The sequence below is a fragment of the Phoenix dactylifera genome, chromosome 4, assembly GCF_009389715.1.
Source record: "Phoenix dactylifera cultivar Barhee BC4 chromosome 4, palm_55x_up_171113_PBpolish2nd_filt_p, whole genome shotgun sequence".
NCBI classification, from domain to species: domain Eukaryota; kingdom Viridiplantae; phylum Streptophyta; class Magnoliopsida; order Arecales; family Arecaceae; genus Phoenix; species Phoenix dactylifera.
Genome location: NC_052395.1, coordinates 31,705,790 through 31,732,392, shown reverse-complemented (window position 1 = coordinate 31,732,392; position 26,603 = coordinate 31,705,790). Strand labels below are relative to the sequence as shown.

The 26,603-nt window shown below is 38.2% G+C and overlaps 2 protein-coding genes across 4 annotated transcripts; one reads left to right on the top strand and one right to left on the bottom strand.

The window, feature by feature from the left end:
- Window positions 1-159: 159 nt before the first annotated feature.
- On the top strand, window positions 160-9,372 carry LOC103697284 (probable 6-phosphogluconolactonase 2). Of its 3 annotated transcripts, none has more exons than XM_039126122.1 (4): window positions 160-257; window positions 2,844-3,057; window positions 3,146-3,281; window positions 8,433-9,372. In XM_039126122.1, the coding sequence occupies exons 2-4, from the start codon at window positions 2,882-2,884 to the stop codon at window positions 8,928-8,930; spliced, it is 810 nt and encodes a 269-aa protein (XP_038982050.1). In that variant the 5' UTR covers window positions 160-257; window positions 2,844-2,881; the 3' UTR covers window positions 8,931-9,372. The 3 variants fall into 3 exon arrangements, with proteins under 3 accessions (XP_038982050.1, XP_008777339.2, XP_017696120.2); XM_008779117.4 differs by lacking the exon at window positions 160-257 and adding an exon at window positions 363-552; XM_017840631.3 differs by lacking the exon at window positions 160-257 and adding an exon at window positions 563-1,224.
- A 227-nt stretch (window positions 9,373-9,599) lies between these two features.
- On the bottom strand, window positions 9,600-26,537 carry LOC103697286 (fructokinase-like 2, chloroplastic). The gene is made up of 5 exons (XM_008779118.3): window positions 26,352-26,537; window positions 24,876-25,201; window positions 24,052-24,683; window positions 10,416-10,887; window positions 9,600-10,147 (listed from the first exon to the last, which is right to left on the bottom strand). The coding sequence occupies exons 1-5, from the start codon at window positions 26,390-26,392 to the stop codon at window positions 9,939-9,941; spliced, it is 1,680 nt and encodes a 559-aa protein (XP_008777340.2). The 5' UTR covers window positions 26,393-26,537; the 3' UTR covers window positions 9,600-9,938.
- Between the last annotated feature and the right edge of the window lie 66 nt (window positions 26,538-26,603).

Genomic DNA, 26,603 nt, shown 5'->3' with positions numbered 1-26,603 from the left:
TGATGCGACATGAGCTATAGTCTCTTGTCAGTGTGAGAATATCTGGTAATAACGAATGCTTATGGTTAACCTGCACTGACTCTGGATCTACCCAGAATTGGTTTCAAGGCAGACAACCGAAAACAACAATAAATAATATAAAGAATGGAGGAGGAGGGGATCCATGGAGCCCCTGCCCTTCGAAACCCCACGGAAGGGTGGGGGGTTTCGGACGATGGAAGCTGATTCGTCCACGTTTCAGCTTCCCATTTGAACAGGTGTGGTAGTCCTTCCCTCCCTCCCTCCCTCCCTCCCCTCTCTCTTAAGCAAGCTCGGGAGAGAGAGAGAGAGAGAGAGAGAGAAATAAAGAAAAAGATTGCTTCTAAACTTATACAATCTAAACCCTCCACCCCGTTCTCTCTCTCTCTCTCTCTGAGTCCTGCCGCTATAAATAGTAAGTAGTCGGTGTCTGGGGTTATAAACTTGCTTTGGCGACATAAGTGAGAGGATTTTGGAGTTCCGAAATTTTCTAAGAGAAAGACAGAGAGAGAGAGAGAGAGGGAGGAGCGTGGGGTGAGTTCGAGGCGTCTTCTTTTCTCCTCCGATCTTTCTTTCTTTTTTCGTTAGAAAATTTGGTGTTCGTTTCTTAGGCGATCTAGTTTTCTTTTCTTTGCTTTTGTTTTGGCGGAATTCTGGATGGTTTTCTGTTGTCTTTGAAATTCTTAGGTTACGAGACATTGTGCTTTGTTTTCATGATGGATTGATGGATTTTGAGGACAATGGCCGGACTCGGGCGCTGGTTTTCTTTTCTTTACTCTTTACGGTGGAGTTGCTGCTTCTTGGATGGAAAACTTTATTTCGAGACTGATAGCTGGTTTCCGTCGGCGATCTGTGTTTCCATGGAGTGACTCTTTTTTGGTTTTTTGTTTGACTGGTTTGGTTCTTTAGCTGAATGGTTTGGAGTCTTTTTGTTCCTTCTGTTTTGGTTGAATTGGAGATATGTTTCTGATCCTTTTGATTTTCCTCTATAAGAGGCTCTGTTTCGAGGTTCTTTGTATGGGAGCGTTGGTCTTTGTGTCAGTTTTGCTTCAGTTCGAAGTTATTTTTGTGATGGATTCTTGATTCCTTTTGAAAGGGTTTCTTTAATGATTTTAGCTTTTAATGAGTTGTGGATGGGAGAAGTTGCGGAATCGTTTTATATATTAAAATAATCTTGGAGTTTCTTGGGGATTCTTTAGCTAACAGGTATGGAATCTTTAGGAACTCTCTGCGGTGAAATGATGGCTGTTTGGTCTTTTCCTGACATGCCTTCTTTATAATATATACTCTTTCAGGAATCTTAAGCTTTTGTGATACAATTGGTTTAGTTTTTGTCTTTAAATTTCCGCTCCCTGTCTCGCCATTTCCTGACATGGGGAATTCTCTACAGACTACAGCTCATATGGTTTTGGAATTGCTCTGTTTAATTGGATAGTATCAATTTGATATGGCTTTTTTAACTGAAAGATTTTATGATAATGTTCTAAGATGCTTACCTTTTTTATTTTGTAATTGGTTTAGTGCAAAGTTGAAATAAAATGTGCGTGTTTTATGTGCTGAGAATAGAGTAATTTAGCTCGAGCTTTTCTTTTGTTATTTGTAACTTTCTATTGGAAACTTTAGTTGCTATTTCTACCATTGTATTCTTCTATGCTGGTTGTTGCAGTGTTTATGAAAGTTTAAGTTGGGTTGAACTTTGTTCATCATCTTCTTGCGATAAAAGCTACGTTGGATCAGAATGCTTTTGGATTGTTCTGGCGTTCATCATTTGTCTGCATCTTTTCCTGTAAAAGATCATAGTGTTGGAATATGTTACCAGTCAGATTTCCTGTAAAAGATTTCATTTCTTTTCTTTTTTCGGTAATATAATCTTAGAACCTACGCTTCTCTTTGAGCCCTTTTACTTCTATCAATAATTTGTCTCAACTAATAGATATAATCCTCCTTTTAGTCTAGATTATTGCTTGTCTGAAAAGTGAAGAATGACTTTTCTAGAGTTCCTTTCTCGCTGATCTTGTTACATAACCTATATCAGCGACGGAGTTGGTCTTTTTGTTTCTTGTTGTCTGCTTCTAGGAGGATTTTGATCTTTGATAGTTTTGGGATTACAATTTGTGTCATTACCTTTGAAGTGGAAGTTGATCAAAGATGAGTCACAAGAAATTTTTGAAAAGGCCTTCTATAAACTCAAGATGGTTTACTTATCTGTTTATTATACTTGTTCTGAAAAATGCAGTTGATTTAACTGATTAACCGGCCTTCCTTTTTCCTCTGCAATTAAGCAGAAACTTGCATTCCTTTTTCCTGATGGGAAGGCCACAAGATGAAAAGCCTCAGATTTTGTTCATACGACATGCTGTAATTTGTTTATAAATAATACATTGAACTCATCATTTACAGTTGACTCATGAACCTGTTAAAGATGGCAGTCTCTTGCTATTTCTGCTCTTCTTACTATTCGTTAGTGTCTCAATATAACACATCGTAGATCTGTTTCTCTTATTTTTGGTTTATTTTGTCAAGATTTTTGGTTTACTTTGTCAAGATTTTTGGTTCCAACCCTTGACTGTAGATGATATGTTCGTGCATGGTCAATGCTTTGAGGTATAACCAATTTGAGGTTTCATTGGCCAAAAGATGTATCTCCTTTATACACGCCCATACTGAAGTTTGTATATGGAATGTCAGCTCCTAGAGAGTTTTGTAATCCACATTTTTGATTATTTTTTGATATCTAATTTATGTCATTCTGAAGGGGATGGATTTGCTTTAGTTTTCTGTTCCGTGTCATTTTAACTAAGACTTCACCTGTTCTCTTTGTACAGGACTCTTTCTGTTTGTGAAACAGCAATCTGAGAGAAAAATGGCTGCTTCTTCCAACCATCCTAAAATGAAACGTGAATTAAGAATAAGTGACAGTGTGGACGAACTTACCACTGATTTGGTGGAGTACATTGCTCAGTTATCTGAAAATTCAGTAAAGGAGAAGGGACGCTTCACTATTGCTCTGTCTGGAAGGTCCCTCATCGACTTAATAGGGTATAAACACTTTTTGCTCATAGACTTTTGTATATTGGCATCTGCTTTCAGTAATAATAAGGATTAATGGTGTATGGGTTGGGTGTAGGAAACTCTGTGAAGCTCCTTATATCAGGACTGTTGATTGGAGAAACTGGTATTTCTTCTGGGCTGACGAGCGTGGAGTGGCAAAGGATCATGTTGATAGCAATTACAAGCTAACAAAGGATGGGTTTCTTTCCAGGGTATATGATTAAGACCATCTTTCCTTCTGCTACAAGTTCTACTAATACTTAATGTCGGAGTCAAGTTATATGCTCTTAGGCAGAAATCTACTTCCAGTCATTGGGAGTAGAAGAAAATATAGCCTGCGATCATTGGATTGAGTTCACCATATGTTTGCATTTCTTCAAGTTTCTGGTTAAAACATTTCAACTGTAGATAATTCCCTCCGGCCATATGCTTTTAGTGTTTATTCATTTGCCATGGCAGATGTAGAGGATGTGCTCCTAGATGCTACAATCTGAGCATCAGTTTCAACACCTTGGATCTTGAAGTTTTTTTAGAAACTCTAAATGACTTATAAATGTACTTTGTACAAGAATTTTACTTACTGTTGCCTAGATATCTTGTAGCTTGCGCAAAGTGCTGAAAACCTCAGTTCAAGTGCTTTTTGAGTCTATATCTGTAGAATCATAAAGAAATGGGGTCCTAATTTTGTGTTAGGTTTGATGAGAACATCTGACATGTGTTTTCTTTTCTTTTGCCTTCTCAATAAGGATAGTTAGGGGAGTTTGGATTGTCATGGGTACACATTGGTGAATCTTGACGGAGAGACTGTGCTACTATTGATTTGGGACCGAACTAGTGCTGAATATGGGATTATCTTTAGGAAACAATAGGAGGATCTTTGAGGGAAGATAATGATTTACTGATTTAATTGAAAGAATCAGGGTGACTGTTACTGCATGGGCTGGCCGAGTATCATTTTGGTTCTCACCTGGTCTTCATTTTTACGTGCACTAAATTTTAAGTTTCTCAGTGCTTTAGTAATCATATTTACCTCCATTTTGTAACTAATTAAAATATGCTTTAGTTATATGAAGTCTGTAGTGTCAGTAATTTTGAACAGTTAAGTACATGACATGGCTTTTACTTCAGCTTCAGGAATGCTGAAATGTTGTTCATAGCTTAAATTTTGTAGATAAATTGATCATGATTTTTTTATGTGTGCAGTAACATGATAGAAATTATAAAGCTTAGATTATATGCATCTATAAAGTATCGATAGACGTATGCTGGTCTTTGTTTTTGGGGGACAATTTGTTCCAAACAATTATTATGATATTCTGCACTACTCCAGATATCTGACATAACCAAATGTAACATTTGCATTTGAACGTACCCTGTTTCTTTGTTTTTTCCTTTTCGAGTTAAAAATATTGCAACACTTGAAACACTTACACACTCTTTCTAGGTGCTTAATACACATCCATTCTAGCACCATGTTAATGTGAGGAACTGTTCTTTGCTCTTTTAATTTAACAATGCTGTTACGATATCATACATATCCAGATTTCTGTCCAGAAGCAGAATCAACAGAACCAGGACCACATTATCTCTAAAGGGATAAGAGCAAAGATAATGGTCATTGGAAATATGATGGTCGATAGCATTGCTGGCCAAACATAATGCATCAAGTTGCATGAGATAGGTGGTGACATTAGTGCTCACTTGTGTGCATGTCGCTGTGCATCTCATGCATCTTCATGTGTGATGTGAAGCTGGAATTGCATGACATAATCAAATGGTCTGATGAGAGTTGAACCTAGCTTGGTACCTTCACTAAATTCCCTCCACACTAATTTCTGTTGACTTCTAGCTTCAACACATGTTTGTGTGCTTCAGGGCCTGAATACTTCAAGTCTTGAGAAAAGATGGATTTTCAAAACTAAATACCTAAAAACCAACACTTTGATGGGTGCTCAGTGGTAGCTAGAATAAAATGTGTTAATGTATAATAATATATACATATATCCTGCAAGAAAACACATATGGGCTGCATTATTGTGCTTGCAAACTTTTTGCTGAATCCTACCAGATCTAAGTCCAAGCCATATATACCAGGCTTGAGGTCAACCTGTCTTTCAATTCCTTGACCCAGCTACTTAAGAGGTTGACAGAGGCAGATGGACCATGAGCTGGCCCAGCCCTGTGTGTCATTTTATGTATGTAACTATGATGTGTACGTAGTACAGATCATTTGCATATCTCTATCTCCTTCTTGTGGTTGCATTTTTTTTTTTTTTTATTGATACACATTGCTAGCAAATGCTGCTGATTGCTGAACTTGATAACAAGTTATACAAAATATAGAAGATGGAATATTAAATTTTGTCTATAATATCAACTGTATGTTTAAGACTCAACTATGAGAATGCTTTCCCATGAACTCTAAGCAGTAGGACTGCTCAAGAGCATGGACAAATAGATTTGGTGCATTCCCATCTCAGGCTACAGAGTAGCATTTCAAAGGTCAGAATTATCTCAATTCTCAGTCCTTCAATCTTGGGAGTTTGGAATCACTGACTTGTTACACTTTCACGAAGAAGTAAACTATCCTTTATAGGCCAGTCATTCCTTGCTTTAATTTACTATCCAGCTTCGGAAGATTCCTTTCTGCAAATGTTTATAAGTTTCACATCGATGCCACCGGTGTTGAATATAGCAAAACAAGACATCTTCCTCTTCAATTTTGATCTCCAAAGCTTCTCTAAATCATTGTCAAGAAATATGCATTCGTACTCTGATCAGGCAACCTAGTTTTTGTGTACAGGAAAACCTTATTTTGGAAAACTGGGCTACAGTGTAACAGTAACCCTCTTTTCCACTCGCAAGAGGTTCTGTTTTCAAACGTTAAGACATTTAGCATTCAAACATTGGAAGGTTCCGTATAAGGGAATGGTAATCAATGTGGTTTGGTGGTGCTGCCTCCATTATTCTAACTAAAAACAAAGAGATATTTAAGTCCATTAATAGATTACGAGTAGCTTGCTGTGAGTTGTTTTAACAATTGATTTTATGCTAGTTATCAGAAAGTGGTTTGGTGTTTACACAACTTCTTTTACATTTGAATGTAACTTTAGCATATGCTTGAACTAACATGTATTGCAGGACAGCTTGTCATAAATGGATTTTGGCAGCAAGGTGATATTTTGTCATTTTCGGTAGGGTAATATGTGGAGATATGAGATGATTGACATTAGATTCTCAGACTATTTACTCAGTGAAAGTTTTGGTATTAAATTGTTGCTGCAGACTAGCAAAAAGGATACACACACATACATATAATTTATTAGATACATTTATATTCATCCAGTGTGGAGGGGCGTTACGATGGACGTGATGAAAACTAATCCTGGTCCTTCTGAAGTCATTTAGTGCTACCATTACATACTGTTTGTTATCTTCCATCAGCAAAACTATGTTCTTGACCCCATTGGCCATCAAAAGCTATAGGAGGTCTGTCATAACCTCACATAAGAGCCTTTGAAGGCACTAGGCTTCTTATAGCAAAATAACATTTTGTAAACCCTACGCTCCTGTGGCTTTTGTAAATCTGTAGTCATAAATGAATTATAGGATAAGAAGGTTAATGACTCTTGCCAGTTTTTGCATTTGGTCCAGTCTTCTCTATATTCTGCCATGTTAGAAGAGTCCTGGTTGGTGCACTAGGGGTGCAGTTTCTATTATATAAAGAACTCATCACCATTTGCCTGACAAGTGTAAACATGACATCTGTGACCTATGTATACAACCAACTCTGCAAATTGCTATTATTGAAGCAAAATCTGTATTTTCGGAATTCTTTAATTTTCCTTATCATTCTGGTCTTTTATTTTATTCTCGACCTTTACATTTTTTCCCTAGATTTTCAAACTTGTTTTTGATATTACACAGCTTAATCCAAGTGAATGAGATCACATGAATGAGCTATGACACAAGAATCAGAAAGTCACATTATCACATACATATGTGGCTCTTTTTATCTATATTTGTAGATAAAAACAGAGACCAGTTGTGTGGTGGATTTTGGTTATGTGGATTTGCCTTGGCATAGTACTTCATTGTGGCCTTTTGTTTTATCTGTTTGTTTATTTCCTTTTCATTTTGCTTCTTTAGGGCTTAGGTGATGGGGACATCAGAGCCCTTCATCCAGATGATCCTGAGCCCCCGGATTGAGTCAGACCCGGATTGGATCCATTTGAGTCCGAGTCATTTTCTTTTATTGCATTATTTGTTTTTGTTTTAGTCAAGTCAATTTGGTCCGTTATTTTGTTATTAGACTGGTCAATTGGGTTTATGTAATTGGGTCAATCTGTAAGGTCTATATAAAGACCACCCCTCTCATGTATGGGGGAGTGATGATTGAATGAAAAAACCCTAGCCTCCTTCTTGTTCTTCTTCTTCTTCCTCCTCCCCTTCTTTTCTTCCTGCGTCTCTATAACCTCTTCTTCCTTCTCCCTCCCTTGTTCTTCCTCCTTCTCCTCTTCCCTTGCAGTTGTGCTACATCATTAGGCCTTGTGGATCACCAGGTTAAAGTTTGGTTTCAAACCGTGCTTTTAATTTATTGGTTGATGCTTCGGGTCTATTAGTTGTTGACTTGGATAGATGTGAAGATAGGTTCTTCAAAGTAACTACGATCAGTTATGAGGGCTATGATTTTCAGAAGGCCTTTGCTTGACCTGTGGCAGTGTATGTGCTAAAGTAACAGTTTGTCTTAAATTTTTTAGTTGGTTGATTGAATAGTATCTCTTTATTAATTTGAATTTTACCTTAAAATTCAAGTTTGATTTATGTTCATCATTGCGGCCCTTTTTATAAAACCTAAGATGCAGGTTCATTTCCAAATAGGAATCATATAGCAATTATGTCAAATTATAATTTCAGTATCGTTCTTGTTAATTTACTGAGAAATCCCTGCTATCTGACTTGGCTGGATCGATCTTATTCCATAATCGAGAATACCTGTTCTTGGTACAGGATATAGTCTCAGGTTTAATCAAGTGAAATGCCTTTGTCTAGTTCTACCACATGCAGAAAATCCAAGCATCTGTACCTTTTATCTATTTTCTTTTATTTTATTTTGACAATTGTGTGATTTAAATGTCACAATAATGCAGCCATTGTTCTATGGATACTCCATAGCAGTTCAGACCACTGTCAACACCATTCTTAAATTGAGAAAGTAACGCATCTTAGATCTAGTTCAATGTTTCAGGGCTGTCTATTTTACTGAGCAGTTATCTTTATCACCAACAGCAGCTTCTGTATTGCTAATTTATCATGGTTTTCCTATCCTGAAACAAGCATCTGCATGCAAATGAACTTGTCAGGTGCCTGTGCCCAGCAAGCATATCACCTCCATCAACGACAGCATCTCGATTGGGGAGGCTGCATTGCGCTACGAATTTGACATTCGCCAGCTGGTAAAGGCTCATAAGATCGATGTTGATGTGGATGCTGACTGTCCCAAATTTGATCTCGTCCTCCTTGAGATGGGTGCAGATGGGCATGTGGCCTCACTGTTCCCTAACAAGGAGGCCCTTCAGGAGAAGACTAATTGGGTTGTTTACCTCATCGATTCCCCCGAGCACCCACCTGAGAGGATCACTCTTACACTTCCCGTGATCAACTCAGCATACAATGTGCTCATTGTAGCGACAGGTGAAGATAAGGCTGATGCGGTGCACCAGGCAGTTGCTGTCGGTGAGGATGGGGGTGATGGCTTTGATGTCACTTCATCACCTGCTCATATGGTTAATCCATCTGACGGCAAGTTGGTGTGGTTCTTGGATGCTACGGCTGCCTCAAAGCTTTGTCCTCGGGGATGATGGTCCAGACTCCAGAGAGTGTCTGACCAAATGCAGTTGCTGATCTTCTTTTGCAATGTTTTGAGTATCTCTATGTAAAACATACGGGATTTCACGGATGTTCTTTCAGACTTTCACCGCCTGTCCCTTGACTCTTTTTCCTCTTCTGTGGTCGGTGGGGGAATTTTGATTTGTGTGGCCTGAAAGATAGGGCATTAATGTAGGAGAATATTAGCATGGGGCTTTTAAAGCCCTTCTTGGTTCTAAGAAACTGACAGGAATATGATGTAGAGAGAGAGAGAGAGAGCAGATTTTGTGGTAGAACTCTGAGTGACCAATTTCTTTCTAACATGCTGCTACCTAGAGGAGAGAATCTTGAGAGAGAACAAATTTTGGACTTTTTGCTCATCTCTGCCCGGTTGTGAATTTTTGGGATACGTCATTGCCTGCATTTTTTGGTTTTTCCACTGTGGGATTGATGGTTGGTTTGGTTCGGAACAGATAAACTGCTGCAGTTCTTACTGGTTGCCTTCTGTTATGCAACAGATAAATCTTGATCTACATGGTGTTGCGCATTCGCATATTAATTGTATAGCACCTTAAGAACATGTACACATACTGAGAATAATGTTGCAGGATTAGATTTTCGTGTCAGAATCTTTCTTGCAAGGGCATCAATGAAGGGTCATGTATGGTTTATGTGAGCTCTGGATCAAGAGCTCGTGGCTTGCTGCAGAAATTGGAAGCATATGTTCTGGTCCTTGTATGGAATACATTTTAAAGAGCTGGCGTACATCACAGTATACATTTTATTGTTTCGGTCAGCATTTGCATCACGACATGAATTCCGAACACTTCTGGTACCTACATGCTGTTAGTGTAACTCCCTTGAGTTTCTGCCACCATTACCATCAACTCAGGAATTTCAGAATACCTGTGAAGCCTCTCATAAATGTCCATGATAAGCCGGACCCGGAGATGTTGACCCAGGGGGGAAAAGAAGCACAAAAAGGTGCCGACATGTTCGAATCAGGCAGCAGGTTCTTCCACCGTACGATATTCCCTCTCTGTAATGGACCTGACACTGAAATCCATCCCTTCTTTCGCAGGGAAACCACAAACTCGTGCATGCAACCACTGGTCGATGACACCACAATTTATTGCATACTTGATCATGTGCTCCAAGTACCCCTTGTCGGTAGCCAGATGTGGTTGAACCGTCAACATTCTTATGAGAGCTGAAACACCAAAAAAAAAAAAAAAAAACAAAGTATTTCATCACCATTCAAGGTAAAATAATTACTACATGTAATATTTCTAATAAGATTCATGTTTCATGAACTTATGAAAGTTCCTTGACATTATAAATTGAACCCAAGAGGATCCTTCAGTTCTATCTATTGCTGCCTGTGGCAGACATGTTCTTTCTCCCATGCTCGTTAAATTTTACTTGAAAACAAAAATGCCTATGACACCTAGTAAGGTCATGTGCCCGAAATTTCGTACCTGCAACGATGGCATCGCCTGATATTGACATGTCACCAGTAAATGGAGTAATAGGTGGGTCTTCCATTCCATGAACGCATCCATCATCCTTCTGTGTGTAATAGTGTATTTTAGACGTTCCATTTGTCACAAACAGGACCTTGAGATTTTCATGCCATAGCTGCATGACCACTTCGGGTTTGTGATGGATGAATTTTGATTTATCATTATCTTTGGTATCAAATTTCTCTGAAGGTTCAATGCCACATAGAAACTCAAGTTCCTGTTTGGTCACTTCAACGATGTTGGCGATATTCCATGCTTCCTGAATGAATGTCTTGGTTTCCTCACTGGACTTCCACAGTGGCAGTGGGAGGTTCAGATCAAAAAATATGACCCCTCCGAATTTCTTGGAAATCTTGATCGCTTGCATTGCTGTCGATCTCAGATTTTGATTGAGAAGGGATGAGGAATTAAAATAAAACATCTTTGCCTGCAAACAGGATCAGATTAGACAGGTGAAGGACCATGCTTTTTTACCTTGCAAGAACTTAAGAACAATAATTTGATAGTGAGACAGCTTACTAAACTTAATCTGTTGGTAGAAGTGAAAGTTTACTATGCTTGTCACTAGTTGCTGAAGTCCACTAACTTTATTCCCAAATATGACAATACAAACATACTAACTTTTGGAACATACACATCCTACTCAACCTCCTGCAAGTTAGTTCACTAAATGTTTGCCTCCTGTTCGCTTACCAGAATAGGCCTTTCCCCTCCAAGATAACCATTCAGCTGGCATCATAGCTGCTACATAGAGTTTCAAAGCTTGGCTCCATCTCAGATTGATCTGAATAAACCCTACTATGAATACCAAAAATGTTCTGGCATAAGAAAAGAGAATGCTTTGGTTCCTTTTTTGTATCAGAACTTATATTATCAAGATAAGTTTAGTCTAGAAGATATCTTCACTAATTGGAGAGAAAAGAAAGAATCTTATATGATAAGATGTGACTGACTGGTGGTGCACTTAATTAAGTTCAGGAGCATTAATTGGTGGGCTTTGAAGAATAGGAGTTTCAAAAAGTTGCTTCCATGTTCACTTCAAGAAGTAACATAAGATTAATTCTTAATATTTCTAGCCTAGGGAATATGATAATAGATATCATAACCTATTTCTTTTAAAAAAAAAGAATTATAGGGACACCCCTTCAACTTAGGGCCTGTTCTAGATACATCCCCCCGACTTTAAACAGTTTCTAAAGTGTTCCAAACGGGTCTTGGCGTTCATCTCCATTAACAAAATGGTATCATGTGACTATCATATAGTAGCATAAGATTATATTATGACCAAAATGCCCCTCGTATTAGTTGTTTGTGGAGTGAAGTCTTGGAACAGATCTCAATGAACTCTTAGCATATGATTAGGAGTGCAAATAAGCCGAGCAGCTCGCAAGCTGCTCAAGCTTGACTTGGGTCCAAACCCGACTCAATTTGAATGCTACCAAGCTTAAGTAGCTCGAATAATTTTTCGAGTCGAGCTCGAGGAGCAAAATATTCAACTCAAAGGCTCGCGAACCTAATCAAGTATATAAAATTTTAATAATATTATATTTATTTATAACATATATTATTAATTGAATATTAAAAATATAATATTTTATTTTATTTTAATCATATTTTTTAAATATAACCAAATCTCAAATTCGAGCTCGAGTATGGCTCGGTTGATATTCAAGTCGAGTCCATCTCGAATATTACTTTCTTTGATTGAGCCGAGCTCGAGCTTGGATATTAAGACTCGATTGATCTGGAGTCACGTTTCAAGCCCAAGTATTTTGAATCGAGTCGATCTCGGGCCTCTAGCTATTTGATTTCACTCGGCTGGATTGCACCTTTATATATGAACCGTAGTTAAGGATCACTCGCCGTATAAATCTCAAAGCACTCCGACCCTCTTCATTCATCCACCTACACAAATCTCAAAGCACCCGAATCATCTAATGCACAAAATCTCAAAGAACACCAAACATCTTCATCTACCTACACAAATCTCAAACCACCATTAGTATATGGGCCTATAGTTAAGGATCACCGTTGCATAGATCTCAAAGCACTCCGAATACCTTCATTCATCCTTCTGCATAGATCTCAAAACACCCTTAGTATATGACCCATAGTTAAAAATCACCCACCGCGTAGATCTCAAAGCACATTGAACCTTTTTATTTGTCCACCTGCATATATCTCAAAGCAATCCGAACTCCATCCACAATCTAAGGAGGGTGAGGGGATTTTGGTCATATATAATGGCAAACTAATGTCGTCTGCTAGTTAGGGAGTCGGAGGATCAGTTTGAAACAATTTGAAAACTTGAAGGACCTATTTGGAACTTTTTACAGTTGAGAAGGTGTCTCTAGGTTAGACCCTAAGTTGAGGGGGTGTCCCTATAATTCCTCCCCCCCCCCCCCAAAAAAAAAAAAAAAAAAAAAAAAAAGATAACATAACCATTAAAATGGCTAACCTTAGGAAAAGACTTTATTTTTAATACTTAGCTTAGATGGCAATCCTATTAAATGATCACCTGCTAGCATGACAGAGGTAATCTCTATTCACTTGCCGTTAGCTATCCGGGATTTCCTTACTGTTTAAGCCTTAAAAAAAACAATGGAGCTGAGGGTGTCGACTGGCCAAGTTGGTAATTTCTCTTCTTCTATTACAAGAAGCCAGAGTTCAATTCCACCATCAATTTGGTATTTGGTCAAAAGGAACAAAATAAATAAAAAGGTGAAGTCAGCATCTGCTCTCTATCTCTATTATCTAATGTTTCCAAACATGAACATACTTGAAGAGTTGAGGTCCTATTTCACTGTAGGATGGGGATGAAGCATGATTCCAAGAAAGCCTCTTCAAAGGATGCTTTCTTTTAACAAAAAAAGAAAAACTTATCTAGATCAAATGCTGGTTTTTGCTCTTTACCATTGCACCACCTTTTTATATAACAAATATCAAGACACAAAGCCATCACCATCTAGGTAAGCTAAAACTCCCAGCTGCATGCTTTAACTATCCTATTATGCAGAAATTAAAGCTTAAACACTAGCCAACCTCTCCTACTACCAAGTTGGATTTCAAATAGGAGACAGGAGTCACTACATGACATCTATTGCTTTGGAAATCACTCCAGAATAGGACTCTAATACCTGCATTGAAATAAAACAAAAAACCCAACCAAAAAAAATGCTACTCACTATGAGAAAATCCATGTCCTCCAATTAAATGACATGATCTTTTGCTTTCCATGAGTCACAAACATGTGCTGCTGACACTAACAGTCTTCCATCTATTCGCTGATGCATGTAGGCATGATCATCATTACTACTCTAACCATGCCCCAAGAGCAGAACAAGGAACAGAATGCATGCTAAGATTGTCTTTTTGGGAAGGATTCACATAAAGCAAGATGTGGTTTCATGAAATAATTTTCTTTTAATCATGTTTTCATATGTTTAGCACATGTATGGACTCTTTCATTTTGTGCTTTTTATATTAGAGCTTTAGTTCCAATGCCAGTCTTTTAACAATCTAGGCAAGTTGAATTAAATACTAGAATCTTGTCTAGCAGCTTTTTTAACAATTGCAGATTTCTGTATGATCAAAAGCAGCTAAGGAGCTCTTTTTTTATGTCTTCCATTTTATACAAGCGAATTCTCTCTTTCTCCACAAATTTTTTGTCTCCTATCTGTCCCTGGCTTCAGCACAACAGATATGTTGTTAGCTCTCCCAGAACAGAGCTAACCTTGTGATGCAATAAAACATTTCAGAAAAGAGGACGATGTAGAAGAAATAATCCTAACTACCCTAGTTTCGAATATTGAAGAATTCTTCCTAGCCCCTACATGTTCTTAGAAGAGAGACCCAAGTTTCAAGTATTTCCTAGGTTGACAATTAATTTCGGGAATCTAACTGGACAATGGCTAGAATCCTATGAAAGTATAAAGCAACAAAAGATCCCAGAGGTTATAATGATATTAATTACAATCTTACAGGAAGTTTATAAGGACTAGAAAATGTAGAGAACTTCCATCTCCATGAAAAACTGCCATCACAAATCACTAAGCATGTTTATTAGTTAATCTCTTTGTAAAAATGCCAGCAAACTGTGTCAAGTACAATTAGAACAAAATACTCTCATTTGTTTCAGCCAAATTAATAGAGGTGGGCAACGGGCCGTGCCGGGCCGGCCCGGCCCAGGCCCCCCGGGCCCAAAAACTAAACGGGCCGTGCCTGGCACGGCCCGTCCAGCACGGAAGGCCAGCCCGGCCCGGCCCCAGGCCCCTCTATTGGTGGGCCGGGCCGGGCACGGCACGCCACGGGTCGTGCCAGGCACGGCCCGCAACGTCTCCAAACGGGCCGTGCCAGGCACGGCCCGTAACGGCTCCAGACGGGCCGTGCCAGGCACGGCCCGTCTGGAGAGGGTAGAGTTGGGCAACGGGCCGTGCCGGGCCGGCCCGGCCCAGGCCCCCCGGGCCAAAACTCTAAACGGGCCGTGCCTGGCACAGCCCGTGAGGCACGGAAGGCAAGCCCGGCCCGGCCCCCGGCCCCTCTATTGGTGGGCCGGGCCGGGCACGGCACGGCACGGGCCGTGCCAGGCACGGCCCGTAACGGGCGGTAACGGGCCGTGCCAGGCACGGCCCGCAACGTCTCTAAACGGGCCGTGCCTGGCACGGCCCGTAACGGCTCCAGACGGGCCGTGCCTGGCACGGCCCGTCTGGAGAGGGGGGAAGAAAATAGCCGTTTCCAACGGCTATTTTCGAGAAAAAGACGGTTTTGCCCCTCCTAACAGTCCTATAACGGCTGAATTGAGGGGTATTTTGGGAAAAAAAAATTTTGGGCTTCTATAAATAGCCCATTCCTCCCTCATTCTCACCACACCAAACCTCTCATTCTCTCCTTCTCTACTGCTATTATTTCTCTCTTCTAAAGTGCTCTTCTAGCAATTTAATTTTTAGTTTGTTCAAGTGCTACACAAGAGAAGGTTCCTGTTGAGAAGAGAAGGTCGCTTCTGTTGAGAGCACAAGAGGAAGCTCGGAATCTCGGCGCTGCCTCTGCCCTCCGACCCTCTACTCAATTCCTCCTTGCGGTTAGTTTTTATTTTTTGAATTAATCATAGATATGTCATCTTTTGAGGAAAGTCAGTTTGGCATTCCTGTTTCTGAGGGGGAAGAAACTAATCCCCAACCCCCTGTTCCTAGTTCCTCTAGAACTGGTGAACCGAGTGAAGGTCAAACCTCTTCTCGTAAGAGGACTAGTACTGTATGGAATGAATTTGATAGAGTTATGGTTGAGGGAGTCTGGAAAGCTAAATGTAAAAAATGTGCCAAACTTTATAGTTGTAGTAGTAGTGGGGGAACAGGGCATTTAAAAAGACATCAAGAGAGTCATAGGATGCATGATTCTCATGCTCAAACTCAAAGTAGCCTTAATATACAAGGGAGATTACTTGTAGGTAATTTTGCATATAATCATGAAAATCAAAGAAAAGCACTTGTAAAATGGATAGTCAAGGATGAATTACCTTTTAGTTTATGTGAATCTTTTAATTTTGAAGAATATGTTCAATTAAACCTACAACCTGCTTACAAAAGAACTAGTAGGCGTACATTTAGAAGAGTAGCTATGACCAATTTTTTAGCAATGAAACAAAATTTAATTGAAACACTTTCTACTTTAAATGTAAAAATTTCATTAACTTCTGATATTTGGTCAGCATCTGTAGGTAGTAATTCTTTTATTGCCATTACTGCTCATTATATTGATAATGATTGGCAATTAAATAAACGTATTCTTGCTTTTCGTGCTTTTGATTTTCCACATTCTGGGCAACAAATTTCAAATATAATTTATCAAACTGCATGTTCATATAATATTAATGATAAAATTATGTCTATTACTTTTGATAATGCATCTAATAATAATTCTGCTGTTGTATTATTAAGAGACTCATTGCATCCCATATTAGATGGAAATTTACTGCATATTAGATGTGCATGTCATATCTTAAATCTTTCTGTTCAAGCTGGCATGGGCATGATTCAAGATGTGATTTCAAAAATTAGAAATGCAGTTTCTTTTATTCATGCTTCTAGATCAAGACTTCAAGAATTTAAGGAATTATGCATAAATCATGGTAAACGTTTTAAAAAATTTAAACTTGATGTAATTACTCGTTGGAACTCCACATATAGCATGATACATGATGCATACCCATATAAAAATTTATTAAGTGCATATATTAATGATCGTGGATTAGGATTTACATTGACTGAAACTGATTGGAATAAAGGAAAAATTTTGGAAGATTTTTTGCTTAGTTTTTATAATGCTACCAATGTTCTTTCTGGTATTTATTACCCTACTTCATGTTCATTTTTACAACAAGCATATATAATTAGTCAAAAATTTGCAGAACATAGATATGATGATGTTTTAATGCCTATTATTCACCTAATGGAATCTAAATGGAATGAGTATTGGGACAGGATATGTCCTATGCATAACTTAGCTGCTGTATTTGATCCTAGAGTTAAATTAAATGGCGTGCTAATTTTACTTGATGCATACGCTGAAAATATGAATCAAGATGCTGAATCTGCTAAAGATGAGGTAAGACAACTTCTTTATGATATTTATGCTATATATGATGAAAAAATTCGTGGATCTAGAACACAAATACAAACCTCTATTCCTCCTTCTAGTAGTTCTCGTTCGTCATCTATTTTTTCATTCATTGCACAGAGAAGACACACACATGCTTCAAGTTCCTCTTCATCTTCTTCATCTTTAAGTAGTGAACTAGAATTTTATTTACGAAATGATCTTCAGTCTGCATATGATGAAAATCAAATAGAGAATCTAGATGTATTATCTTGGTGGAAGAGTGTTAGAAATCAATATCCTGTTATGTCTGCAATTGCACGCGATATTTTAGCTGTGCCGATGTCCACGGTAGCATCGGAATCCGCTTTTAGTGCAGGTCGGCGTGTTCTTGACGAAAAGAGAAGTAGGATGACGGGCGAAACGGTGGAGATGCTTCTCTGCTTCAAGGATTGGCTGGATGCTGAGGCAAGACTTCAAGATAAAGGTGGACATAATACAACATCCTCTGATGATGATGATACAAACACTACTGAAGACTGAAGACTGAAGACTGAAGACTGAAGAGTGAATACTGATTCACTGAATCACTGATGATTAGTAAGATTTCTTAATTTTTTATAATTGTACATTTTTATTGTATTCTGGAGGTCAGACCAAGGTCCAAACCTCGGCCCTTTCTTAGTTTCTTATTGTATTCTAGAATCTAGAGGTCAGACCAAGGTCCAAACCTCCCTTCATGTACCATTTTGATTGAAATTAATAAACTGGTAGGGGTCTATGCCAAACCCCCCACCATTAAGGTGGCTTTATATTCATAAATCAAGATTTCTTAGTGTTCATAATTTATTAATGTATTAAAAAAATTTTATCGGGCCGAGCCGGGCCCAGGCCCGGACCGTGCCAGGCCCGCGTGCCAGCCCGGCCCAGGCCCTTATGGGCCGTGCCGTGCTGGCACGCGGGCCGTGCCGTGCTTGGCCCGCGTGCCTAGACCGGGCCGTGCCGGCCCAGGCCCGAAGCGGGCCGTGCCTGGCACGGCCCGCTGGCCAGGATTCGCTAGCCCAGCACGGCCCTATCAAAGGGGCCGTGCCAGGCACGGCCCGTCACTGTAGCTGGCGGGCCGTGCCAGGCACGGCCCGCTTCGTGCCGTGCCGTGCCGGGCCGTGGGCGGCCCGGCCCAGTGCCCATCTCTAGGAGAGGGGGGAGGAAAATAGCCGTTTCCAACGGCTATTTTCGTGAAAATGACCTTTTTACCCCTCCCAACAGTCCAATAACGGCTGAATTGAGGGGTATTTTGGGAAAAAAAAATTTTGGGCTTCTATAAATAGCCCATTCCTCCCTCATTCTCACCACACCAAACCTCTCATTCTCTACTTCTCTACTGCTATTATTTCTCTCTTCTAAAGTGCTCTTCTAGCAATTTAATTTTTAGTTTGTTCAAGTGCTACACAAGAGGAGGTTCCTGTTGAGAAGAGAAGGTCGCTTCTGTTGAGAGCACAAGAGGAAGCTCGGAATCTCGGCTCTGCCTCTGCCCTCCGACCCTCTACTCAATTCCTCCTTGCGGTTAGTTTTTATTTTTTGAATTAATCATAGATATGTCATCTTTTGAGAAAAGTCAGTTTGGCATTCCTGTTTCTGAGAGAGAAGAAACTAATCCCCAACCCCCTGTTCCTAGTTCCTCTAGAACTGGTGAACCGAGTGAAGGTCAAACCTCTTCTCGTAAGAGGACTAGTACTGTATGGAATGAATTTGATAGAGTTATGGTTGAGGGAGTCTGGAAAGCTAAATGTAAAAAATGTGCCAAACTTTATAGTTGTAGTAGTAGTGGGGGAACAGGGCATTTAAAAAGACATCAAGAGAGTCATAGGATGCATGATTCTCATGCTCAAACTCAAAGTACCCTTAATATACAAGGGGGATTACTTGTAGGTAATTTTGCATATAATCATGAAAATCAAAGAAAAGCACTTGTAAAATGGATAGTTAAGGATGAATTACCTTTTAGTTTATGTGAATCTTTTAATTTTGAAGAATATGTTCAATTAAACCTACAACCTGCTTACAAAAGAACTAGTAGGCGTACATTTAGAAGAGTAGCTATGACCAATTTTTTAGCAATGAAACAAAATTTAATTGAAACACTTTCTACTTTAAATGTAAAAATTTCATTAACTTCTGATATTTGGTCAGCATCTGTAGGTAGTAATTGTTTTATTGCCATTACTGCTCATTATATTGATAATGATTGGCAATTAAATAAACGTATTCTTGCTTTTCGTGCTTTTGATTTTCCACATTCTGGGCAACAAATTTCAAATATAATTTATCAAACTGCATGTTCATATAATATTAATGATAAAATTATGTCTATTACTTTTGATAATGCATCTAATAATAATTCTGCTGTTGTATTATTAAAAGACTCATTGCATCCCATATTAGATGAAAATTTACTGCATATTAGATGTGCATGTCATATCTTAAATCTTTCTGTTCAAGCTGGCATGGGCATGATTCAAGATGTGATTTCAAAAATTAGAAATGCAGTTTATTTTATTCATGCTTCTAGATCAAGACTTCAAGAATTTAAGGAATTATGCATAAATTATGGTAAACGTTTTAAAAAATTTAAACTTGATGTAATTACCGTTGGAACTCCACATATAGCATGATACATGATGCATACCCATATAAAAATTTATTAAGTGCATATATTAATGATCGTGGATTAGGATTTATATTGACTGAAACTGATTGGAATAAAGGAAAAATTTTGGAAGATTTTTTGCTTAGTTTTTATAATGCTACCAATGTTCTTTCTGGTATTTATTACCCTACTTCATGTTCATTTTTACAACAAGCATATATAATTAGTCAAAAATTTGCAGAACATAGATATGATGATGTTTTAATGCCTATTATTGACCTAATGGAATCTAAATGGAATGAGTATTAGGACAGGATATGTCCTATGCATAACTTAGCTGCTGTATTTGATCCTAGAGTTAAATTAAATGGCGTGCTAATTTTACTTGATGCATACTCTGAAAATATGAATCAAGATGCTGAATCTGCTAAAGATGAGGTAAAAAAACTTCTTTATGATATTTATGCTATATATGATGAAAAAATTCGTGGATCTAGAACACAAATACAAACCTCTATTTCTCCTTCTAGTAGTTCTCGTTCGTCATCTATTTTTTCATTCATTGCACAGAGAAGACACACACATGCTTCAAGTTCCTCTTCATCTTCTTCATCTTTAAGTAGTGAACTAGAATTTTATTTACGAAATGATCTTCATTCTGCATATGATGAAAATCAAATAGAGAATCTAGATGTATTATCTTGGTGGAAGAGTGTTAGAAATCAATATCCTGTTATGTCTGCAATTGCACGCGATATTTTAGCTGTGCCGATGTCCACGGTAGCATCGGAATCCGCTTTTAGTGCAGGTCGGCGTGTTCTTGACGAAAAGAGAAGTAGGATGACGGGCGAAACGGTGGAGATGCTTCTCTGCTTCAAGGATTGGCTGGATGCTGAGGCAAGACTTCAAGATAAAGGTAGACATAATACAACATCCTCTGATGATGATGATACAAACACTACTGAAGACTGAAGACTGAAGACTGAAGAGTGAATACTGATTCACTGAATCACTGATGATTAGTAAGATTTCTTAATTTTTTATAATTGTACATTTTTATTATATTCTGGAGGTCAGACCAAGGTCTAAACCTCGGCTTTTTCTTAGTTTCTTATTGTATTCTAGAGGTCAGACCAAGGTCCAAACCTCCCTTCATGTACCATTTTGATTTAAATTAATAAACTGGTAGGGGTCTATGCCAAACCCCCCACCATTAAGGTGGCTTTATATTCATAAATCATAAATTCTTAGTGTTCAATATTTATTAATTTATTAAAAAAATTTATGAAGCATTAATTTTTATCGGGCCGAGCCGGGCCTAGGCCCGGACCGTGCCAGGCCCGCGTGCCAGCCCGGCCCAGGCCCTTATGGGCCGTGCCGTGCTGGCCCGCGGGCCGTGCCGTGCTTGGCCCGCGGGCCTAGACCGGGCCGTGCCGGCCCAGGCCCGAAGCGGGCCGTGCCAGGCACGGCCCGCTGGCCAGGACCCTCTAGCCCAGCACGGCCCTCTCAAAGGGGCCGTGCCAGGCACGGCCCGGCACTGTAGCTGGCGGGCCGTGCCAGGCACGGCCCGCTTCGTGCCGTGCCGTGCCGGGCCGTGGGCGGCCCGGCCCAGTGCCCATCTCTACAAATTAATAATGATAGCTCCATCCCACTCATTTGTCAGCACCACATTTATTCTTCACCTCGATCCCTTTATTCTTAAAAGAAAGCTAGCAATGGGGATCTCATTCATAACAAAGCAAAAAAAAATAAATTTGTCTAATATATTTCTATATCTGGACTTTCATGTTTCTCCATTGCTAAACCTTCAGCCTGGCATTAATTTTTTTTCCAAGAATACTAAATCCTCAAAATAGGATATCTTGGTAAACTGCCAATTTCAAAGCTTAAACACGAGATCCACGTGCTTACTAGTAGTGCGGCATGTTCAATGGATGTAAGCTGGTATTTCACTGTTGAATCAACTGGCTATCATAATAGCAGTGATAAAGCAACAAGTTCATGCACCATAATAAATCCCGTCTCAAATCATACTACTCCATTCCAAAAGAAGGGATATTTCGTCCATGAACTAAACCTATCAGAACACTCTAAAATCTAGAAAAAGTAGGAAGAAATATAATGATATCATCAATTATTTCTAGCTTTTACACAACCAGAACCATAAAACTTAGACCAAACATTAGAATAAGTGAAATCGTTCATCACGCTTGCAGCAATACCTCCCGGATGATACTTCTATAATATCAGACAGAATCTTGGTTTCTATTTTGATGTCCATGATCAACATTTTAGCAGTCTCACTAGATCTTCAAACCACTTTGGCCGCCAAGTCCTTATGCTGAAACCTGGCCTTCTAAACATCAAATGTCAGCTTCTATTTGGCTATGTGGTTTGACCATATAAACTTTGTAGACATGTTTCCCAAAATATCTCTGTTTAGCAGCATTATCCCTAGACAAGAGGAGTCTTGCATATTGCATCTGTGACTACCAAGGGATTCTCGTAGCGCTTGCAGAATAAGTCCTTTGTTACATATGCTTTGATCTTCATCATAGCTGGCCTCTTAATGGATGACATCTTCACTTACAAGATCTACCGCACACCAGACGGTGCTTGATGTCTCATTGAAATTCAAATTGTATTGTTGTAATGAAACCACCCAATCACAAGTCGGAGGTGTTACTCATCCCTCAATTTTTACAACCAGCTTCCAACAGATTCTAGCAACCAAACATTGCAACAGTTTCACCTAGGTTCAGGTTTTCTAATTGGAGTGGTCTGCTGTAGCTTTTGAACATTTTGGTGGATGCTCAAACTCTTAAGAGGCTGTTTGGTTGCCTCCATCTGGGCCTCAGATGATGCATCCTAATTGCAATCGGACAGGTGCAAGTATTTGGTTTCCTGTAATTGGGCCAGAGTCAAACAACTAAGATGCACATAAAGGCCCTTTTACTGCATCTAGAGATGTAGCCAAAAATGACCGCTTCCCCAGATGCAGGCTCTAGATAATAATATTATGATCTCCCATTCTCTCCAATAACCATAAGAAAATAATATTATCAGGATTAGATAATAAAAATTATTATAATATTAGCATCATTCTTATTATATTGGTTTTCATATGATGAATAATAATTAATTATTAAATCAAGATAATATGATGATAATATGAGTTGTAATTACATCATAATATCATTACATTATATAATAAATATACTTTGTTATAGAGTCATATAGTGTACTATATTAAATATATAATATTATAATACGATATTACAATGTATTATAATATAATATAGTATAATATTAATATATATTATTATATGTTATGTTATATTATATTATGTTGTATCTGTTTGTATAATATTATATAATATTATACTATAATAATATTATACTGTAATAAGATTGTAATTATATTACAGTATAACATTATAACAATTATGTAATGTGATAATATGATAATGATATAATAGTATTAGGAGAGGTAATCTTACCATGTTAGTTGTAGGGCGATCATACTCTCTCAGAATTAAACTACCAAACACAGAAATTATAGATACAATTTTCAGATGCAACCAAACCAAACAGACACTTGCAAATATAAATGTAGCATTTCTAGTTGCGGCTGCATCTAGATATACAGGCAACCAAACAGCCCTTAATATAGGATGTGTGGAAGTCAATCATCACACCCGTATATCATTCCATCAATTTACACCATAAAATACTATATTTCATGTAGATGAATGATACTGATGTGGCACTTGTTGCTGTTTTGATGTTTGATAATAGTGCCAAATATTACTCTTCCATAGAAATCATTATCGTAAAGTTAGAGATAGTTGTCTGGTTAGACCAATTACAGAAACTGATGTTCAATAGTAGATTTCACAGCTGAACAAAACTCACTATTACTAGCAATTCATGCAAAAATCTGCATGTAATTGAAGTTCATTGCAGAGATCTTAGGAAGAATTACAAGAATAACAGATATATCTCAAAATGCTATATATTGTTGATACTTTAAAAATTCAAGCTCACCCAGAAAGCAAATCATGGATCACAGCTTATTACAGTCAAAGTTAACATTTTGCAAGAAATTTAGAGAATGGACAGAGAAAATGGAACAGCAATAGCAAAGGTTCATGATAAATATTTTTGCAGGTCCACAAACAATCAATTTAAGATAACAAGCAGCATGGCAGCTGCTAATAACAAAAGTTTAATCGGAAAAACATCAAGCATGATCTGATTAGATGTCACATATTTAAGAGGAAGAAAATAACAACAACATGAATAAATGTCATTAACATAAAAACTGTGCATCTTTGATAAAGTGGTATTTACCTCTTTTAAAACATCAATGTTGATCTCAGAGCTTAAAAAACTGTCTTCAGCACAGGGTTCGACACAACTCACTCTTAATCTACCCTTTTTAGTAAACTTCATGCAAGATACTGCTGTTGGTTTTGAATTATCAAGCTTTACTGATCGAGTTTGTACTTTGCTTTCGTTTAGATAATAGAGCATGGTTTGACCATATTCATCATCCCCAAGTTTTCCCATGAATTCAACTCGACCACCTATCTTAGCAAGCGCAACTGCCACACCGGACGATGGACCTCCAGGTGCTCTAATAAATTTAGTTGGAGACCAGAATGTATCCTTCATTGCATCATGAATCTCATGATCTATCAATCTATTAGCTGGCCTTCCAGAAGGTATGAATAAATGTTGGGCTGCTCCAAAGCAACAAACTAGCGGTGGCCAACTATAGGTAAAACTAATGTCCTCTCCCTCATCTTCGATTAATTGCAGCTCCTCATTTTCACTATCAAGAACATTTGTGCATATGGGCTCAAGATTATTAAGTTTTTCGCTCACACTCTGGTCCTTCATGGTGTCCACCTTTTTCCTAGTCCTTCTCTTTGTTGCTTTCTTCTCATTGCTATCTGCCTCTGGACTAGGCAATGGAGTAACTGCAAATCTCAAAATTAAGTATTATAATTTGTTAAAGATGTTCAAGGAAGAAGTACAAGCACCTAAATTTTTCTTCACTATTGATGTTATGGGGCAAGGATATGATTTGAAGAAACTGAAAATTACAACTAATGCCAAGCTAACTGCAAGGAAAAATTTGAGAAAATTCTAAAATGACACAGGATTTGCACCTTTCTTCCTGCCTTTTCTTGTAACCTTCCTGGAGTTTTCAGCAGGTGCCTCTGGAGCACATTTTTCTTCTCTGTTGACACTACTAGCCATCACCTCAGGGCTCTCTTCTGAAGTCTCTTCACTCAGTTTCTTTCTACTACGTCTGGGAGTTCGTTGAGGATTCTTGGAAGCTTTGTCAGCACTTTCTCCACTCAATGCATCTTCTGCATCAACTTGTGAAGCACTTCTCTTGGTCACTGCTCTATTATACCCCTTCTGCAGTCTCAAATCATTAAGTTGAATCATACTTTGCCTAGAAAATCTTTGCTGTTGATTTGACTGCACCCTGTACAATTTAAGCAGCCATAACAGATGCATCTGAGTCCAAAGATTTACACTGTCAAGTTTTGATGAAAGGAAAGTTATCCTGTTATAAGTTGTATTACATAGAGACATTTATATATCAAGAAGAAGAACAAGAAAACTTGGTGGAAATAAACTTTAGACTTCTTCAGATAACATATCTCATACCCACATAGTATTTTCATTCTTTAGCTATTAGGAGCTTTTGAATTGTCATGTCATATATGTATTGAATTTTGCTAACACTAACCAAGCAAATAACTGAGTGACAAAAGAAGTTCTCGTGCTGACCTTGAAAGTTTTAGAATCCATGATACAAGATTCTAACATGGAATTCCAGAACCTAGCAAACCATTATTGCTTAACAAATGCAAAACGTTACTAGAAAAACCTTCTTGAGTGAGAGATGATGAAAGAAATGCCATATCCTTCTTATAAATGCAAATATATTGACACTGCCCAAGATTATCTAATTTTAGCATAAAAACTAATAAAAGTTTGTGCGCAAAAAAGCCTCATCCTTAATGTTTTGTATTAAACATCCAAGGAGGAGCTCAGTCGAAAATCTAGATTAGGATTTTTCTTTTTTTTTTTTGTAGAACTGAAATCCGTAGAATGGAAATGCATAGCCACTGCAGCAATAAAGTGCAAAGATTCCAATGCAAAATTACCCTCTATGGAGAACCTTCAAATATGTGCAACATTTTGCATCCTCAATCCTATACATTGGCAACTAAAACCTCCATAAAACAACATTGTTATGATGCCAGTTTTTAACCTAATTTTATCTTCAATAAAGCATACACTTAAACATGACAATTTTGGGAAAAGATATTTTCTGAATTGCTGAATTTAAAGTGAAATCAACCCGCTATTTATCTATTTCTGTTAACGCAATCTTTACACAAAAAATACACACAGAATGAAAAAGTTCCAATCTTTCATATGAAACATGCCAAAATTCCTATTCAAATTCCTCGTTTAGTATACACCTCAAAGAGATTCACACAAGAAGGTGATAATTATTCCAGACACTAAAAAAATATTTATCCCGTCTCCAAAGGAATATATATACAGCAAGCATCTCAAAACCAAAAGCTTAGAAAATAGAGAGGGCGAGAAAGGAAGAAGACCAAAGCACAGGGAGAGGGCAAGTGAAGAAGAGAGATGCCATTGTTCCAAAAGTTTCGCCTTTGGATCTCTAAAGGACCAAGCAGAACCTTCCCGGAGCCACAGTTAATGGGTTCCTCTCGAGCTATTGCGGAGTTCAAACTCAATAATTTTTCTCCCAGCAAAGGCCTAGGCGGACAAAAAATCCATCCAAAAATCCATCAGAGAAATAGCTTTAAGTGGAATGACTAAAATACCCGTAGGCTGTTCTTCTA